The following is a 21,048-nucleotide window of genomic DNA, read 5'->3' as shown; positions in this document are numbered from 1 at the left end:
TTTTCAATTATGCAGGAAATTTTTATAGTCTCTAAAGAACACAATCAAAAGTATGCAAAAATTTAAATGTGAAAGTGAACATCAGAATAATTCCTTTTCTGTAAGAGATGGAAAATCTTTTTATTCTGAGCACAAGATTTTCCTCTTAAAGAAAATAGGCAACTTGCCATTGTGACACAATAGCAGCCATTTGTAATAAAATTCTGACTTTGATAATTTCTTTAAGGGCAATTGCTGTGTTAGTGAAGCAGCTGGTTACACTGGAAGTAGTGCTGTTGCTGTGTGTGGAGAGTAGTAGTGTAAAATGCAGTTTACCATCAAACTCATTTTGGTTTCAGTCTGCTTTCTCCTAAGTAAGGGCATAGTATGTTATTGGTAGTGTCAGCACTTAGATTTCAGAGTGCTTGGAAGTGCCAGACTTGTTGTTTTCTTCTGTCATCAGTGCCTGTAGGAGGGGAGAAGGTGGCCAACATGACGAATTGAGAGTTGAACAGAAAAGTGATTATAGAAACTCTTGGATAAAGAGTGTGGTCAGGGAGGTTGAAAATAATTTGCTCAGCTGCTTCGCTACAAAAATGCTGGGCTGCAGTTCAGAAAACCTTCAGAGTGCAATCTGAAAGCATTAGTCTTGCAAAGGCATTAGGGTTGTTTTTTTTTCATTTCATTATCAGGGCGATCATGCCGCTAGCCTTTTGCTCTGATGCAACGTCATTTGTTGTCCTTGTGGATGACACCGATGTAAAACAGTCCTGACAACGAAATTTGAGGTGGGAAAGTATAGGCAGTATTGGTTTCTGGTTTTGTTTTAGGGTTAATTTAGTACTCGAAATGCCTAGAGTCTTGTCTCTAATGACTGGATATTGCACAGGTGACAGTGGTGTGCCATGACTTGGGTCCCAGCTGCCTTCCAGAGGGAGGGAGAGCACTGCTGAAGCTTTCTGTGAGCAAATCCTGATCTGCCTCTGATCTCTGAATCTCTCTGGGGTGGTGTTTGCTGCTTTGTGCTAACTGTACGCTGCTGCAGGATAAATCAGATTATCTCCTTCAGCTGGCTTACCCTGTGGCCCCTTCAGTGTTTGAGAAGATGCCAGGGATGGGCTGGGAACAGGAGGTTCTGGGTAGGGTAGGACCTCTCCCTTTTGGGAGCAACCAGGGTTGCATCAGCTGAACTCAGCTGTGAAAGTGCCGAGTGACCGTAACACAAAGAGGAGCCATGTTCTCTAAATGCCCGGATGTTGCTTCTGACTTTCCTCTGTGGTCTGTTACTGAACATGCAAAAAAAAGTTTCCATTTTCATTTAACTGGAGATAGGAGATACCTACAGAATCTCTTAGTACCCTCAGAATTATCTCTGCACTTCAAAGATCAGCAAACAACAACTTCTGGTTGTGGATGTAAAGAAGGAACATTTTTAACAATGCCGATCTCCTAAGCCATACCATATTTTTTGAAGACGCATTTTTAAAAGTACTCTACATGAGCTGCAGAATGTGCATGCGTTTCAAAATTTTAATCTTTTACTGAGGTAAGAAGTGTGAAGACTGGGGTTTTGGAAGATAGAGTGGGGATGTTGGGGAAATGGAGGAGAATCAAGCCCTTACAGCAATGCAACATGTGTCTGGTTTGAGGGGACAAAATACTTCGTTCTTTGAAAGGCCATCCTTTTCTTTAGCTAATCCAAATGAGAAAAAACACAGACCCCTCCAACTACGCACCTCTTTAAAAGGTGATAATATGGTAGGATTCTATGCTGGCCAATTTGTTACACTGTGCTGATTTAACCATTTTTCTCCATTTTTATGCCAGTGGCTATTTTCCATTAAGTTTGGAGGTTGAGGACCCCATTGCCTGATGTTACCGTGCTGCATTTAATTGGACTGTAAATGCTCTTCTGAGTGTTAGGCTTTGGTTATCCTGGAAGTTGAATGCTTGCTTCATTTGGTTTAACAGGGACTAATGTTTTATAACATATTTTAAAAATGAATTTAGTGTTTTATAGAAGAGCATTGATATCTGCAAATAATAATTAACAATGTCCACTGTGCCCTATAGACTGTAGAGCAGTTACTTTTGAAACTTCCGACTGATGAACTATTTTACGTCCAGGAAATAAGATTAAACTTCCATATGAAGATACAGAAATCAAATAAGTTAGCCATTTTAAGATACTACCAATGTAGGAAAATGTTTTTTTTTTTTTCCCATTATGGACTACAGCTTTATTCTAAGCTATATGGACTGAAACATTTTACATGGTAATATATATTTAAAAATTTTAAGAAAAAAATCACATCTGTTGCTGTTGGCTGCTGTTATTACTGTATAGTACTCTGATCTGTAAGATAATAAAAACAATATCATAATTAAAATGAAGAGGGCATACAGAGGCCCGATGTTTGCTGAACCAAAGTATATCTCGACCAGGAGTTTTATTCTGATACCTTACAGAGCAGTTTTTCCACAAAAAACCTGTGTACCAAATCAATTGGAAAGAATGATCTATAAAGCAAGGAATGAATTAACAAGGAAAAAGCAGCTAGGCAGAAATGACTTAGAAATACATGATCAACAATTCAGTGTTGCTTGAGAACACTTTAGGTGCTCACAAAACAAATTATCATAGTTTGAGAAATAAGGCATTAGTACTGCTCTGACTTTAACTGTATGGCATAGAAGGGCAGTGTTAGTGAATGGAAGTAGTGAAATCACGAGGTCCTGCAGAGTTGGATTTTTAACCTGCTTTTTAATATTTCTGTCAAAGATATGGAAAACATTCAAAACCATTACTGATAAAAAATTACAGGTAACAAACAGCTGGAGAAATACATAAAATAGACAGTCACTGATAAAGAGAAGATAGGTTCATTAACTGAGCTGGATTCAGGCACACAGTATATTTTTCAGCATATCCAAACATAATTTTGTATCTTGAAATAATAAATGCACACTATATTTCCATCTTTATTCCAGGAAGCAATTATCCTTTAAGGACAAACCCCTCTTTCCCCAGAACAGGGAATCGCAGTCATCAGTTGAAGCTGGACTCGTGTTGTTGTGCTTTGGCCAAAGGCCTCATACATCCAAGAGCTGCAGTACCGAGGTTATATTATCTCCGTATTTGGCGTTGTTCTGAAAAAGGCTGGAATGCTGGTTCCAGATGGGTGTGCTTCGAGAAGGACATTGAAAACTGGAGATGATTCAGGGTAGGGTTGTAAGAATGATGAAGGAATTGGAAGTGTGCTGTATGGTGAAAGATTTAGAGCTCAGTCTGTTTAGTTTAGCAAAAGCATGGTTAAGAGATCATTTGATCACAATCTTAGCATATTCATGTGGGGAGCAGAAATGTGATAATAGATAGCTTTTCCAGCTAGCAAACAGAAGTAAAATAAGAACCAACAGCTTGGAAGTTGAAGTCAGCCAAATTAGTTTGGAAATAAGGTGCAAAATTTTAACAGGGAAGGCAGTTAAACACTGGAACAACTTACCAATAGCTGTGATGCATTTGCAAACACTGGAAATACCATAATTAAGATTGCATGTCTTTCTGAAAGACTCACTGTAGTTTAGGAACAAGTGTTAATGTGAAGCAGAAATTGATGCAAAGGAGCCTGTAATACTGAAGAATCACAATAAATCCTTAAACTCCAGGACTGTATTTGCAATGCAGTATAGTGGTTAATTTCTGCTCATTTTGATTCTGGTTTAACCGTTAGGAGAATTTTTAAGGTATTTCTACATTGCACAATGTGGTGCGGGTATCCATGCTGGCCCTGAACAAGTTAGGATGGATACTAAAAGCACCAAAGCTATGCTAGCATGGTTTCCCACCAGGAGTGATATATGGTGCTTTTTAGCAGGGCTGATATGCTTGTACGCAACGCTTGGTGTTCACAGCTGCTTGCTCGCTCTTAACAAGCTCTTATAGGCAAGGATTCCTTGAAGCCCTTGGGAATCACATGTAAAAATAAGGATTTCTCATATGGGAGAAGCAGGTTTCCAAAATGAGATTTTTTTTTTTCCCTTTTTTTCCTTTATTGTTTACTTGAGTTCAATTTGAGAACAGATAAATTCATGCAAGAAAAGTTATCAGTTACTTACAGCAAGAAACCATATTGGACTCAAAAAACCTGTGATGTGAAAATAGTTGGAGGCTGAGAAATAGTGAAGGAACACATTGAAGGCCCTATTCTTACTCCTTCCTAGATATCAAATTATTTCCATTGTGGAGAGAGGATACTGGACTGCTGGGTTACTGGTCTGATCCCATGTGGATTTTCTTATACGTGTTCTAACAGTGTCTGTTTCATACAGTAAAATTCTGAGAAACCAAACCTGTAACTAATGATAGCTTGTAATGTTTCAACGTGTGAACCTCTCAGAACAAATGCATGCAGAAGAATCTTTGTTAAAATAAAACTAAGAGGATTCTCGAAAAAAAAACCAAACCAAATTGATTAATTTTATCAGTTTTACCATAACAACTTAAAACTGATTGTATCAGTTTTATCATATCAACTTAGAACTGGAGCGTACATTTTGTTCATTGAACTGTCATTTTGATGTATTGGACAGATTTGTAGTGCTGTTAATGCCTCTGCTCTCTAGATACGAGTTTCCAGTGTTGGCAAAAGAAATTAAAGAAATCAGTCTACGTAACTGTGGATTACTGTCCAACTGTTGAAATGCCTTTTCCTGTCTTGTTTAGCTCTGAACATTGTCAAACCACTTCATAGTACAGTATATGGATCATCTTGTTTATAGGCCTGTGACTTGCCAGTACATCTGTGGATGAGCTACTTAGAGCCATTGATTAAGTCATTGCTAGAAAAGCAAAACAATTAGAAAAGTCCTTGAATCAGAAGGAAAACTGTATAATTAAGGTATTGCCTTTATGTATTCTATTATGTAGACAAGACGGAGCTGGCCAGCTGGAGAATGTGCTGGTGTAGACATTAATTGAAGATCACAGCCTTGAAGCCTGACCTGATAGCTAGCACTTTCTTGGGCTTTCCCCTTGATGACTAATGGTACATCAGCAGTACGCAATGTACTTATCTTAAAAATCAGACCGTAACTGTTCTTGAATTAACATACACATTATTGTGTTTGGTTTTTTTTTCCTGATGTGCGTCTCTGGAAGTTCATGAAACTTTTGTATGCACCATATGAAGTTATAAAATGTATATTATGAAAAGTGAGACTTTGCTGCCATATTTCTGACCAAAGGTATCTGATACTGTTTGATTCTAGGCAATTTAGCATCTAGCTGCAATAAACTTCGAGATATTTGGGTGTGGTGAAGCATTATACTCCCATCAGATTAAAAATATTTTGCTTTCATTATTATATTTCACAATGAATCCAGTTTTGTTTGATTAAAAGATGCTTAGATCACCTTCTGTATATATTGTGCTATCTAATTATTTATGAAGCAGATCACATAAAAACTGCACAAATATGGAGACTTAAAATTAGAAAATGTTCCTTCTAATTGCTGTGTAAAACTTAAATAAGCAGCATTAACCCACATGATTTGTTTTCTTGCTAAAATTTTTATTTAAGTTTTACTTTCTGAATAGCTATGATTTGTGACTTTACCTAGGATCTGGCTGTGCAGAGGTAGGTATCAGTGAAAGATTTCTTCACATGTGTATCTTTTAGTATTTTCAGGATCCAGGTTTTTACTGACTTGTTAAAATCCTTATTCTCCTTCAGAAATCTTACAGTTTGCATTGATAGGGTAAATTCATATTCAGTGGAATAAATTTTTGTTCTTGATATTTGCTTAAAATGGAGTGGAAGATGCGAACACTTTTATACTAAATATAAAGCCATCTCATTAATTACTCAGCTTAGGCTTTTAGGATGATTTATCTTTCAGTGAAAATGCAAGAGGGGAAAAGTAACTATATTCTAACATTGCTAATGATGTCACATACTTCATATATTTCACAAGTATTACAGGTAAGTAATCAAATTACAGCTCTTGTGATTTCATTTTTGGGGTTTGTTTTTCCTTTTCAGTCAGTGGCGAAGACTGGGCGATTGCTGATCAGCCACGAGGCTCCCTTGACAGGAGGATTTGCGTCTGAAATCAGTTCCACAGTTCAGGTACACAGGTTATTTGTATTTAAGTGTCCTGCACGGCAGAATATGTTTACCTGTAGAAAACATATTTATTACTGCATTAAAAGTTGAGTTTTTCATATATATATATTTTTTAAGTTATTCTCTTTTACAATTGTATGAAATTTCAGTTTTGTGGATGCTTGTGTTACTTTATCTGAACAGCTGAGAAGCCGTGTACCTACCAGGCACTGTGCGTAGCATCTGTTAAGCTAGAAAATTTAACTTTTGCTGAAGAGTGGGGAGGATGTGCTGTCAGATGCAAAGGAAAAATTGTTATGTATAATCTGTTTTTCTGTATTTTTTTAACTTTATCATATTTGTATCCCCAAAGCATCTTAAAAATAAATTCTAGGACTGTTGAAATCAGACACAGAAAAAGCACCTAGGTCCAATACGGTATAATGTGGTACTAGATGTAAAGTTCAGAGACTGCATTAGGAAAGCAGTCTGTGAAAGTAGTTTATGTATAGTTGTGGTGATGCTCACACATGTAGAGTTTGTGTGCACAGAACAGCTTTGAAAGGTTGAGAAGTAGATCAGTATCAGTTGTCTGGAGCACAAGGCTTTTAACTTTTTTGGAAGTCTTTTTGGGCTTTCTGACATGTCTTATATCTGTACTTGCATACAGACTTTCCCCTTAACGTGATTTCTTTCCTATGCACATCAGTGATACTGACTTATAGGAACATCTAAACTAATTGCGTCCATCATTGTCTGATCACTATTTTCCCATTATTCTATTCTTAGAGTAGTTAAATTATAGGACTAGAGAGAAATGGTGTTCTAAAATTCACAAAATATAAGCCATACAGGCAGTAGTTAAAGCTTGGGAATTAGCCTTTTTGTAGGAAGGAATAGAGTTAATTGTTCTGGGAGTGTAGTTTTGAATTAAATATGCATAAAGAGTCGGAAAACTATGTTTCTTGATCTTTGTGATACAATTTCTTTTAAAGAGTAATTGTATTATTTTTAATATAATTAAATAAAGGTCATTCATTTTTTTTCTACCAAAATTTTGTCTCTGTTAAGAACAAAATATTTATCATCCTCATAAGTAATTATTATTTGACCTCCCTTCTTTTACAGGTAGCCTCTTTGATTAAAATAGGTCTAGTAAAGTCATAAGGTACTCCAACTGTGAGTGTTGAAAGTGATGACTTTTCTCAAATTCCTACAAAAATGTGAAATAAGCTTAACCAAAAGAGCCTGTCTTTTTTTAGTATCTTGTGTTATTATTAACACTTGAGAACTATTCTAAGCCACACAGCAATCTCATAATTTATTGGCATAACAAAGGAAAGCATATGTGTTGGAGAAAAAAGTGATGAGTTGAAAAGAAAAAAGCTTATCAGTAATTATTATTGGAAGAGCATGGGGTGCTCAATATATTGCTGAAACTACAAAATGAGTTTTTTAATCTCCTCAGAGCTCCACTAAGAAGGGTACTTAGATGATTGATCTATCTTGGGGTTGTTTTTCACATCAGAGATGTGTCTTGACAAATATTACTTATTTAGAAAACAAAGTTTACAATGCTTTAGTAAAGCGCTATTTATTTCTGTCAGTTTTGAAAGCAAATATTTGTTTCATGATAGTAGCTCATAATTTTATATTCATATTTTTAAGGAAACTAGGATTTGTATCTTGAGAAATATTAGTTAATTTATCACACATGCTACCTCAGAATAAATTGGAATATAACTCTTTGGCATTTAATTTATCTGTGGCGAGTTTCTTTCCTATAAATTGGTTGACTTGAATCTGTGTTACAACCATATTGTCATTTCTCTTTATATCTATTCTTGAATATTTTATAATCTGTACCAAAATTTTTATACCAGTTATTTTTAAGAATATTCATACTGCAGAAGAGATTAGAATAATATTTACAAAGCCTTACAACTTTTTAAAGAACAGTATTGCTTTAGGCATAATGAAGACGTTGCTTTTTTTATTCAGTTAAAACACTTGATCTCTAAATGATCAAGTTAAGTCCATGTGTCTAATATCACTGTGCTGTAAAAATAAAAACGAAAAGTGAAATTCTCTTTTGCTGGATAAAATGCATACTGAGAATGCCAAAAATTGGGAGTTGCAGTTGGCTTTAGTTTCCTCTTACACATGGAAGTAATAAGACTTCAATAAAGTGTGTCCAGTTGGATTAGTTGGTTAGTTTCCATATTGTTATTCCATCCTTGCTGTGAGGTCTCTCGTCGTAGAAATAAGGTGAATAAAAGTACACAGGTTATTTTAAAAGTTAACTGTCACAAACACTTCATGGTGATGTACACGTCAAGAAGAGTACAAATGGATATGATGGCTTTCACTCCTGAACTACAGGACCATATTGAACAGGTTTCTTTTTGCATATGGGAGATTAAAAGCAGTGTTTGGAGAGCATATTAAATAAGATTTGTTCTGTGTCAAATACAGAATATTTTAAAGGGGCACGTTATTGCGTTAAGTAGTCATTTACTCCTTCTCAAACACATAAAACTAAGCACAGGATGAAGTGGTGTCGTTAAAACTCTACGTGATAGGACTGCCCTTCGTAATGATGTTTCGTGTATGATCACAGTGGGTATTCTGAAGCGAGCAACAGATGATAGGATAAATTCAGTACGGGTACAGTTAACACTTACATTGATTATATTCTGTATAAAAGCTTACAAAACTGTCATGTTCGGCAGAGAGGGCACTAAACTTTTGCTTAAGGTGAACGGTTGGAGCACAGTTTGAGAAGCTCTAATCCGTGGCTGTCTTTCAGTGGTGCCCCTGCGGTAAACAGCTACCTTACAGAGCGGCAGCTTGCAACCCCACTGCCTCCTTATCAGTCTTGTTGTATCAACAAAATGAAGATGATGGTGTGACACAATTTCAGAAAGAAGTGCAAGACTTAGTAGGGGACCATGAAACAATAGGTTCTACAAGGGAAAATGAGCTCAGTTGTGTGAAGAACTAATCCTTGATTTTAGAAGTCTTTCAAGCTTGGAATGCTTGATAACCCTTCTATCGAATCTCTTTATTTGTAGCTGCTACTGTGACACCAGCATTGCGGTTTAAATTGCAATGTGTTGCTTTTTTCTTGCAAATGAAGGGTTTATTATTCTAGGTTGCTTTTACTAGGATGAGGTTTTGAGCGTAGCTATATTGATCTCTTTGTAGAAAGATGAGGTCCTTCTGAATGGAGCACTCCTATTGAGCTTGCAGTGTAAAGAGGGTAAGGAATCCAAACACGAAGCTGTAATCCTGCAGTAACCAACCATCGTCATTTGAAAGACTGCTGTAGATAATAAAGGTTTTGGTTTCAACAACAAGTAGTTATTGAAAGGCTCACCTAGAACTAATTCAAAGGTGATCTTTTTTCTTTAAGAAGTCATTACTGTCACTTTCTCATATTATTTCAGAATTACTTATCTTTTACTCTGGGATGTAATATATTAGAAAGGTAAACTTACACTGAAGGTCTTCTGAATCTTATTGTGGTGTAAGCAACATAGCAGTTTTGAAGAGGATTCTCAGATTCTGTTTTAGGAAGGACTTAAATGAAATTTTTTTTTTTTTCCTCTGAAAGTAGGTGTCCTTTTGATATGACATCTCAAACACTTATATTTTGTTGTATGTAATATATTAGAAGAGAGTTTTTGAAATTTGGGTATGGCTGAAAATTTCATGGCAATCTGAAGAATGCTGTCTGGTATTTCATTAAAAACATTTTGAAGTATACAATTTTGAGAGAAATTTCATGTAAGTGTAAAACATAGCTTTTGTTTTTAAAACTGAATTTTTAATAGTCACTAATATAATATGCAGTTCTTGCCATTTGCTGGTTTTATGCAGCTTCTGTGTATTGCAGAATGTGCACATATTTTGAACATTAGAGGCTATTCTGCTTAATTTCTGGCACATTTGGGTCCAATAAATAGCAACTGCTTGACTGCAAGACTTTGGCAGCACTGAATTGGTGTGGTACAATATATAATGTTCGTTCTTGTTATTCAAGTCACCTTTCTTGTCCTTCTTCATCCAAACTCTTACAAAACCTATACTACTGTTCTGAGAAATGAAGGCAATTTGGTGGAGAATACACTTAGAAATTGGAAATTGAGGAGAACAGAATTAAGATTGCTGGCAAAATTTATAGATTGTCGTTGAAGATATGTGCATGTTGGGAAAGGATTAGGATGTGTGTACTGACTAGTGGCTTGATTTTTCATTTCCTGGTTTTTAGGTCTTGTACCTCAAATGTATTGTACCATTCCTGCTTTCTGTGGGACTAGGTGTGGGAAGGTTGTAATATGGTTACAGTAATATGGTGGTTAGTGTTTTCATGTGACTGAAGAAGGGTGTTATCTGGCGTGGTAAAAGATCATTGCTGTCTGTAAAACAAGTTGACACAGTGTTTTTTGTAGAGGGTTGCACAAATGTAAAAAGGAACATATTTTCTTCATTCCTGCAAGAACAGAGCAATTCTGGTTTAATTGTGGTTTTCTGTCTTAGTAGCACATTTTCTTTTCTTATTGCCTGGTAACGACTTTGTCACTGGGCATCTGGCTATGCCTTGTGAAGGTCTGGGGAACAGGGGATGTTGGGTCAGCTACCAAAAAAATGTACAGGTGAACAGAGATCAGTCCTCAGGAATCCTTCCAGAGGACTCAGTGTGTTTCTCAGTTGCACAGGAGTTTCAGTCTTACAAAAGATTTGACATTAATCAGGGGATAGGTCCCAGCAAATTCAGTGAAATAATCTGTTTCTGAGGATTGAGTTACGTGATCTTATTTTTTCAGTTCTTCAGTTCTGTATCTAAAAATTGGATATAATAACCTTTGTCTATTTGGACTGGTGGTGCTTTAGATTTCCTCCTGCTGCTACAAAATAAGGCCTAATCTCCAGTAAGTGGTGTAATTTCCTGCTAGTGTGTGACATTAGGAGAAGCTATTAGACGATCTATTTTTGTGAGAAGTATTTCAGGAAAAAAAAGTGGCTATGTCTAGGAATGCTTTTCAAAGTTGCAAGAGTTTCAGAGCCATTTTATTCTAATGCAGATTACCACAGAAAGAATTTGCCAAAACAAAAAAAAATTGAACATCAACAAAAAATTTCAATTATTTCAGCAGTATGAAGATTTAAAGTAAAATAGCCCTAAGTCTGACACTGGACAGGAACTGTCTTAAGAAGTTGGAGGAGTTTGAGGTGCAAATTGTTAGAACTACTTAATTGTAGAAATGAAGGAAATTTGAAATAATTCTCTGTTCAGTTGGAAGATGATAAAAGAAAACTCAAACATGTTTTTCCAAGCTGATTAGAAAGATGATTGAGCACAGGCCAGCCTGGACAGCTTTTTGCAGGACAGAGACTTTTTTCACTGTTGAGTACCATTTCATGGAATGGCTAAACAAAGAGGCTCTGACTAAATGTAACACAGATACCTAAGAAAAAGGCATGCTAAAACATGCAGGTACAGGAGTATGGTCGTTCAGCTGACATAAGAAAATTATTAAATCTGAATTCATGTTCTTTAACTTTGCTTTGACACGGGCACAATAGGCAGTAAAGTTGGAACAGATGAAATACTGACACAATGTAGTCCGTCATTTACTGTCCTATTTAACTTTGCCACTTCCACTCTTTTAGCCCATCTAGCAGGAATCACAAGCTATAAAAGCCTGGTTTTATAGATCACATCAATTTCTGTCACTAGGAATATGATCTAGGAAACGTTGGTATAAAGAAAAGCTGGAATAAACAGAGGGCAGTAAATTCAAGTTGGCCATAAAATGTATAATAATACCATAGAAAAAGAGCAGTGATTTGAAGGAAAAGAAAATCAAAACATATAGAAATAAGCCAGAATAATGGAAAATAATGTTACTTTCTAAGTAAGGAGTTGGGAGTAGTAAGGGAAATATCATCAACATAAAATTGCCATTCAGTGACTTGAGTCAAAGGTGTATGTGAAAGGTGCATGAAGATGTTTCTTGGGTTTATAAAATATGAATGTTGGCAGTTCAGCAACACCACAATTTGTGATGCAGCAGGAACTAGAAGCAATTTTTTCTATGCAAGTCTGAAGTCTTGCATAGTATTGAATAACATCAGCATATTTTGATAAGCAATGTAGAAAATAAAAGTGAATAGACAAAATGTTACAAAACCAAGATTTCTTGAAGGAAGTAAAGCTGTATTATTCATCAATAAAACCTGAAGTTTATAAACTACAAAAAAGAAAGTAAAAAGTAAGATTCACCGGTGATACTGAAAAGTTCAGTAAAATCAATATAACAAAAATGATCTTTCATATTAGGATTTTGACTTGTGAATTTAATGTGAATCTTTTATACTAATTATCAAACTAAGAGTTATTCTGTATCTTAAAGCGCTTGGATACAGCAATAAATATTTGATATTTTCTGTTTTCGTTTGTAAATAGGAGAACAAGTTTTGTACTCCACTGTGTGCCCCTTTCTAGACCTTTGCCCCTCACTGCCTGTGAGATTCTCTGCTACAGTGCCTGCACATTACCTGGGGCTTGTGAGCCTAGCTGTAGGGATTTGGTGGTCATGTTTGTCGGGCAGAAGTGGTATTTTCTGAACCTGTATTACTTTCAAAAGGGAACCAAAATCCAACAAGCAATGAATATTTTCAGGGTAGTGCCTGTATTTTCTCCACACTAACTTTTGAGGCCAAAATTGTTCTGGATGTTACACTGAAACCTCTCATTGTACAGTTCAACTCACTGTGGTGGAAATATCTTAATTTTCATCGTTTCATGTTCTGATACCTGTGACCCATACAGAAGTCTTGTTTTATGAGAAATGCAGCAAAAGATGAATGGACTTCTAAGAAGCTTTCTTTGGTGTTACCATGTGATAAAGCCCAATTTACTCATGAGACTTTATGCGTGCTTATTTTATTTTTAGTGGACATAGGGAGGAACAAATCTCTCTAAAATGCAAACAGAAAGATCATTATAATAGTGGCCTGTGTTATCAGTTCAGGCTACAAGGGAGAGTTGTGTTCCTCTAGGCTGGAATAAATTCAGTACTGAGGAGAGAAAAATGGTTTAATGAGTTGAATATAGCCAAATATTAAACGGGGCATACAGTAATCTGCCTGTACTATGTAAAGCTCCCAAATACATGTCTTAAAATAAGCAAACAACCCCAAAATCCTAAAATAACATTCGAGTTGGAAAATGAAGTGTTCAATGATTGTGGTGGATTTTTATAAAATCTGCCCCAAAACGCACTCTCTAAAGTTGTAAACACAGAGTGTTTACATGTCCAATTAGTCCAGTCTCTAGACAGAACAAAAATCAAAATGTCTTATTCATCTGCAGCTCAGCTTGAAGTCTCTTCAGCTTCTGTGAAACACGTCATGAAAAGGTCCACACAGGAGTGGGCACGTGTGCCAAGAGATGTCCCAGCCGTGGGGTTGCTCATGCACACTCGCTCCTCGTGTTTTTGGGGGACAGTCTCATCCCTGGCTGAGAGGGAACACAAACCAATGCCGGGCGATGTTTCAGCCGGCCGCTCGTGGCACATCCTTCTGATGGCAAATGATTAACCCAAGCTTGAATCCCACTGGCACCAATTTGGACCTGGATTTCTACACGGTGAGAGTGTGCCCTGCCTACTCGGCGTTGGATCTATCCTGTCTGAAAATTCTGGGTTGGAGTAAGCTTTTCACATGCACCATGGGAGTGTCCTCACTGCTGGCAGGAGCTAAAACTGTTTTTTTTGGTTGGTTTTTTTTTTTTTTTTTTTTTTAGAGAGGTAGAGGCAAGAATGAGACAGGAGCTCGGCAGTTTTCACAGGCACTGAAAGGAGAGGGTCAGTAGGTGCTGCCTCATTGGGAGTCTTCAGTAAGTGAGAGAACAAGGCCACCAGTAAAGTTCTGAGGGGCCGTTCCCAGTGTATGAGAATAAACACCTGCCGCCTTGGAGTATGCCATACGCACCAGCTTTGCTGCTGTGGGATCAGAGTTCACAGACAGAAAGGGTGGGTAGGACAACTGGCGTCTGCCAGTAAACTGCTTGTGGTGGATAGAGCAGGGAAAGGTCAAGACAGTGGGCAGCTTGAGACTGCCTGCTTCTCCAGACAGACGTTTGTGGTAGGCAATACCTGGCAAGATCAGGTGCTTTTTAGGAAAACATGTTATATTCCTTTTTAGGAATGTTTTTTTTTTTAAAACCATTAACTTGTATGCATGGCATTAACTTGTATGCTTTCTATAGAGTTACTTATTTTTGAGTAATACATTGAATATTTATTCAATAGAAGAGGTGAAGAGGTGGGCCCCTGTGAACCTCCTGAAGTTCAAGAAGGCAAAGTGCAAGGTCCTGCATATGGGTCAGGGCAATCCCAAACACAAATACCGGCTGGGCAGAGAATGGATTGAGAGCAGCCCTGAGGAGAAGGACTTGGGGCTATTTCTTGATGAGAAGCTCAAAATGACCTGGCAATGTGTGCTCGCGGCCCACAAAGCCAACTGCATCCTGGGCCGCATCAAAAGAAGCATGACCAGCAGGTCGAGAGAGGTGATTCTCCCCCTCTACTCCGCTTTCGTGAGACCCCACCTGCAGTACTGCGTTCTGCTCTGGGGCCCCCAACATAAGAAGGACATGGACCTGTTGGAGTGAGTCCAGAGGAGGGCCACGAAGATGATCAGGGGGCTGGAGCACCTCTCCTATGAAGACAGGCTGAGAGAGTTGGGGTTGTTCAGCCTGGAGAAGAGAAGGCTCCAGGGAGCCCTTCCAGCAGCCTGCCAGTACCTAAAGGGGGGCTGCAGGAAAGATGGGGAGGGACTTTTTACAAGGGCATGTAGTGATAGGACAAGGGGTAACAGTTTTAAACAGAAAGAGGGCAGATTTAGGTTAGATATTAGGAAGAAATTCTTCCCTGTGAGGGTGGTGAGGCACTGGAACAGATTGCCCAGAGAGGCTGTGGCTGCCCCATCCCTGGCAGTGTCCAAGGCCAGGTTGGATGGGGCTTGGAGCAACCTGGTCTAGTGGAAGGTGTCCCTGCCCATGGCAGCGGGTTGGAACTAGGTGATCTTTAAGGTGCCTTCCAACCCAAACCATTCTATGATTCTATGATAAATGCTTCTGGCACTGAGGCAAAATAACCCTCTCCTGTTTATTTTCAGCTGTGCTGTCTGTTAGGCAGCAGGCAGCATTTCCTCCAGATGCATCAAACCCTGTTTGTCTTCTCCTGTCTGAACTGGTTTTCCTGTATTGGTGGGGTAGTCAAGTGTGCAGCCAAGTACTTTATTTCTTATACAAATTCTTGAAGAAGCACAAGGAGTTTTATCCCAGGACAATACGAAGTGGTAAAGTGGCAGAACACACTGAGTCATTGTGGTTCAGTGAAATCAAAAGTTTTGGCTACTGAACAAGTTCAGTGTTGGATTCACCTTAATCAGTTGAGTGTGTAGTGTTAGATATGCTCTTACTGTATTTACTGAGGACATTTTTTCCACGTTCTGATATTTAATTTGGCACGCAAATGTTCATATGCCTGAGGCTGAACTTCAGCATCATTGTCCTGCTGATGCATCCATGTTCATTCATTGTGATTTATAACTTCGAACAATGTGTTTGGCCTTGCATACACTAATTCTGAAAAAGACCAAAAATATGGGCACTGAGGCAGAATTACAATTTTCTCTTTGCTGTGCGCTCACCCTCTGTTTGCATGTTCATGTGTCTAGCTGTTAGAAATCGTTCTCCGAGGGGAGAGAAATAGTTTGTGTTTATACTTACTCTAAGGTACCGTTTGCATTTTTCAGAAATACAATTTTAATTCAAACTGCTTTGATTAGAACCATGTTGTGATTCTAACATGACATTTCTGATGGCCCATGTAGCTGATAGAAATGAGAAGGCTTTGCTCCAAATAATAAGGAGGGCAAAAAACCTTCTGTGGACTCCATATCCCGTGTTTTCTGGTCTGTGATGTGGTGATATTTTTCCATTTTTATCTCTAATACCATATTAGAGTTCAGTAACATCAGCATTTTTAGCTGGTGTGTAAACATAACTAATGATGATTTAGAAGGACATCAAAACTATGAACTCTCCTATAGCAATTTTGGGTAAATGTTAAAGCTGTTACTGAGCAGGCCTTTATATTATGCCACGTGAAATCGCCAACTTGTTGCTTAATTTAAATTAATGTAAAAAAATCCTTTCCATTTTAATAGGCTTCACAGTGCTTTGAAACTCTGACTCTAGCCTGATAAAGATTATCTGTGGCAGGACTCTAGAATAAAGCAACTCTGCGAAGTAATTACTAACTGAAGGATATTTGACTTCTCTTCTGCTTGAAAACCTAACAATACTGCGTTAAACTTGCTTTATTTTGTTTGGCATTATCTTTTCTTCTGAATGAGTTACGAGTCACTTTAGAACTCCAAGTAAGTGGAGCTTTGAACAGCAATTTACGATGGTGTGCCCAGGAGTCCCCCGTAAAAGTGTGGCAATGACCTTGCTTCCAATTTCCAGTGCTTTAGAGCTATAAAAAACTTCTTGGGTGGTTGAAGTCTGTAGAACTTTTGCATCATTTCTCAAAACACTTCAATGGGATGCTAGAATCTTTTATTAGCCACAGGTATAGCAACTTACTATGTGCTAAGGCACCCTGGCAAGCCAGGGTAAAGAATAATGTGAAGTTTTTTAGTTGCACTGTATGTCAAGTTTACTGTTTTTGGAGCAGATACTCGTTAGCTTGTCTTATTTACTTAATTTACTTTAGTGGGTTGGTTTGGGGTTGTAAGGTGTTGATTCATGAAGGCATATTCTGTTTTTTCCTGGCCTTTCGTATTTTGATATGGCCATTAGAAATGGTCTGGCTAGGCCATCAGTTTAGAGCAACAGACATGGTTCAGAGTAGCATAACTGGAGAAGAGTGGTCTGTGGCCTATAAAAATCTATGCAGCATAGAGGAAGAAATGTAGTACAAAATAGAAAAAAAATCTACGCTTGCATGTTAATGGTTCACTGAAGTTTTTCAAATACTATATATAAAGATCATTGCTTTTTTTCTTTTCTTGCAAGTTTAATACATAAAAGGTCTGTAAAACTGTGTATTTATTGATACTTTATATACACACACAAGAACAAATTTCAGTTCTGTGCTGAATGTATTCATAGGAGAAGATGTAAAAAGAGCCTCTTGAACTCTTCTGCACTTCTGTGCCCTTCCAGAGTGCTGTGAATTTTATGCTGTTGCTGCTGGCTATGTCAAGATCTTTAATACAGAAGAGAAAATGGAGGCTGTGGTTTTACTGCCTAAAAAACCTAGTCCAGCAGCTTCTGCTGTGTCCCTGAGAAGGGAACTGCCTGTTCTCCCTGGGGACAGACAGAGCTTGTCAGTCAGTGCCCAAGTGTCACCCTGGCTTAAAGTCTCAAATCTGGACATAGGATTGTAGGGTAAGTTATGACAGTGCTGAGTTTCTGTGTGATAGTTTAGACGGGCACAGAGGAAGAAATTTTGGAATAGTCTTTTTTTCTCCAATAGCCCTTTTGAATGTAAGTGGGCACATGTTCATCGCTATCATGTAGGGATGTACAATTAAAAAGCTACAGAAGTGATTAAAACTGATTAAGAATTCTTGAGTGGCAGATTAAACCCAGAATTAGTTCTGAGAAAAAGAAAATTGTGAATTTCTGTCCGTTACCTGAGAATAACAACAACACTGGGAGAGAGCCCAGCGTGTCTCTCTGTTCCTATGGCCGTATCTGCAACGACGCTTTAGACTGCTGGTGAAAGGTCTGTTATATACTGTGACACCAGCGTAAGAGAGTGAACATGAGTTACTGTCCTAGTTGTAGATATGATTCATATGCTGTATATAGGCAGTGCCTGGGAAGTTTTATGTAGTTGTGCTGTCTTTTCTGTCGAAGTGGGATTTTTGAAAGGCAGCTTTATTGGAAGAGCAATAGCAGGACAGGCATCTGTCTGTATCCCACTGGAAATGTTTGTTACTGTTGCCACGCTTAACAGTGAACATCTAAGCAGGAAACAAAGTTAGAGGCATGCATAGCGCAAATCATTCTACCAACAGTTGTCTCACAAGGAGCAAAAATCTGTGAGGATTTAATGTTAGATGTGACTGAGTCAGGAAGGATGGTCTGCCTCCATGGTACCAAACATTGAAGCGGTCATTTTATAAAACACCCTTCAAAGCTGAAAAAGTTTCTCTACAACGAGCCAAAACCATCTTTTATTAATCCATATATGGAAGTTTCTGACTCTGGAAAAGTTGATCTGTGTAGCTGGAATTGTTCCTAAGATACATTGGCTTGGAAATAGTGTTTTGCTCCCTGTCATCACTGAAGAAGTGCCTTGTGTCTGTGTTATGGCAAGTGGAGTTCAGATCACCCAACTGTGTTTTGCTGAAGCAGTAAGCGTGCACAGATGACTAGCAGTGCAGTAACCGCTGTCCGAGGAGTGTACGTATCCTCTTGGATGGAAGTCAGAAGCAGGGGGCAGAAGGTTTCGCACTCTCCCATCGCTTGATGAAAAAGTACCATTTCTCCTGTGCATTCTAAAAGTGCTCTCCTAGATTTAGGGTATTGCAGACTAGGAAGGAATATAGATAAACTGTGGCTCTTTACTAAAAGGTAGCATTAAAAAATGCCTAACTCTTAGGCAGGGAGGTGGTAGGAAATACAGGCTACTGAGATTTCAGAGCCATCGTCTGGATACTGTGTCCTCTCCCTCCTCACATGTCTCTGGCACTAGGGGCTTGGCTCTAAGTCACCAAGAGTGAAAACCTAGGCCCAGGCGATGAAGTCAGTGGAATTAAGATTTCATTCCCAATGCCTCTTTTTTTAGTATTCCATTTCTCTTACAAGTCAGTGTGCAGAGAGGATGGTTGGCCCTAAGTGTCACCTGTTAATTTTTTTCTTTAACTGATTGCACATGTGTAGAATTGGAAAGCTTGAGTTCTTCACAGCAAAAACTACAGTGCTTTGCTTTTTTGTACCTTCTTTTGTTTGACCTATGTATGCACACCAATAAATAACCTTGCGATAAGCAAAGCCATGAAAAGCGCAGTGGCTTTGGGCAAAGAAAATACCCAGAATGTATGCTAGTATTACGGTGTTATGAATTATGTTATTGATATATTATAAAAAAAATGAATATCACTGTATCTTCTAGAAAGGAAATGTCTCATGTCTTTTGCTCTCTCTAGTTTTGTTGATTTCAGCAATCTTATATTAGAATCTTACATGACTTTGTACTTTATATTATATACAATAAGCTCTGGTTATTCATATTATGAGAGATAAACAAAGCTGTTTAGCAGCCAGCTATTAGAGTAAACTTGTAGCTTGCACACATTTATCTTAAGCTATATTAGTCAAAATGTTGTGCAATTTTTGAGACGACGACTCAAGTTCCCTCAACGCAATGATTCATTTCAAAATTGCACCCATGCCACATCAAAAGGTAAAAGCAGCAGTAAAAAAGGAATCCTGGTTTTGACTTACATGCAAAAAGTATTACACTCATTATCCATTAGTCCTTCAAAAATGCAATTTAACTCTTAGAAGTATGCCTTGTCTTGCTGGAAGTTATGCAAGGCAATGCAGTGCATTTATGGACAGCACACAACTTTCTGGAAAATAGGCCACAGTTACAGTGGGTCTGTTGTGGAGAATCAGAAAAGGTAATTTTTTTAATTTTTTTTTTTAACCTTTGATCTTAAATATTGTTTGTTAGACTATGCATTTTTCCTTTTTTCAGTCCTTTTCCTACATAGCTTTCTTTTAAAAGGGGTCTGTTCTTTTTCTTTGTATGGTACATGTAGTTAGACTAAGAAGTCTATATTTGGCTACCTAAATATATGGCCTGACTTACAAAAACCCACATCTGTCCTGAAGCTTACTGAAACATTCCTGCTGACTTCTTTCTCTTAGAACTTCTCATTCATGAAAAACAGAGTGATTATCAGGTATATGAAAAAGGTAATCTAAGTATCTCCCGGTTCTTACTGTAAAGTTGATATTCCATAAATCATCTGCTTAAATAAGAGAAAAAGGACATAATCACAGTGATACTTTTTCATAGGAAAGTGCTGAAAGAAAAAGGAAAGAAGTATCATGACTTAATGCCAGTGACATTAGTGACTGGTATTAATCTATCTGTATTGAAGTTTTCTGTCGAAGGATAATTGAACCACTGAGATCAACAAGTCATTAGTTAACTTTAGCAGAACCAGCATTTCAAAACTCTTTAAAGAAGCTTTTCTAGACTAACTGAAATGATTAGTAAGGTGCCTTTTGAGAGAGATCAAGTTTTTGAGCAGCAGCTTTGCACTCATAACTGTGTGACTGAAAAAGAGTTAGGTTTTGTGTGTATATATGCCCATTTACGTACTGGTTTGAGAACATCTTTTAAATTTAGAGTGCTTTAAAAATAAGAAAATTTTAAAAAGTGTTGTTTAAAAGGTTCTCTTAATATGGATTGCGGTTTTGGAGTATCCTGTTTCTTCTGAGACAGCAGCACTTTCATGGTTAACAGGGGTGTTTCATGGTTTACAAATTAAATGATCAAATTCAGCTTCCGAGGGATGGAGATTGATACTTGGCTTGCATGTGTATTATGCTAATAGGTACAGAGATCTATTATGCTAATATATTGAGAATTTCTTTTGAAATGAGAATATAACATTTGGAATACAAATTACTTTTCACTTCCTTCTGTCTGATTTATTTCCTCAATCCTGGGCTGAACTTGCCCCAGAGCAAGCATTATTAATAGGTGGGATGGCTTGCGAAGGATAGCCAAGAATTATTGCAAACTGTTTCGGGCATCTTTCTGTACTAAATTCAGAGTTTTCATATGTCAGGGATGTGCGCCTTTTAGAAAGTTGTCTGACTTCCGTGATTATGCAAGTATGTAATTTTGG

At 37.7% G+C, this 21,048-nt stretch overlaps 1 protein-coding gene across 1 annotated transcript in view; it reads left to right on the top strand.

Moving 5' to 3' along the window:
• The window catches only part of BCKDHB (branched chain keto acid dehydrogenase E1, beta polypeptide), a 128,289-nt gene that overhangs the window by 70,265 nt on the left and 36,976 nt on the right, over window positions 1–21,048 (top strand). The window contains exon 8 of the mRNA XM_010565751.1: window positions 6,025–6,111. Within this exon, the coding sequence (XP_010564053.1) occupies window positions 6,025–6,111 (87 nt within the window). The remainder of the gene's footprint in view (window positions 1–6,024; window positions 6,112–21,048) is intronic.

The sequence above is a fragment of the Haliaeetus leucocephalus genome, unplaced genomic scaffold, assembly GCF_000737465.1.
Source record: "Haliaeetus leucocephalus isolate CR32 unplaced genomic scaffold, Haliaeetus_leucocephalus-4.0 Scaffold195, whole genome shotgun sequence".
Taxonomy (NCBI): Eukaryota; Metazoa; Chordata; class Aves; order Accipitriformes; family Accipitridae; genus Haliaeetus; species Haliaeetus leucocephalus.
The sequence above is the reverse complement of the archived record's forward strand: the minus strand, read 5'-3'. Positions and strand labels throughout refer to the sequence as shown.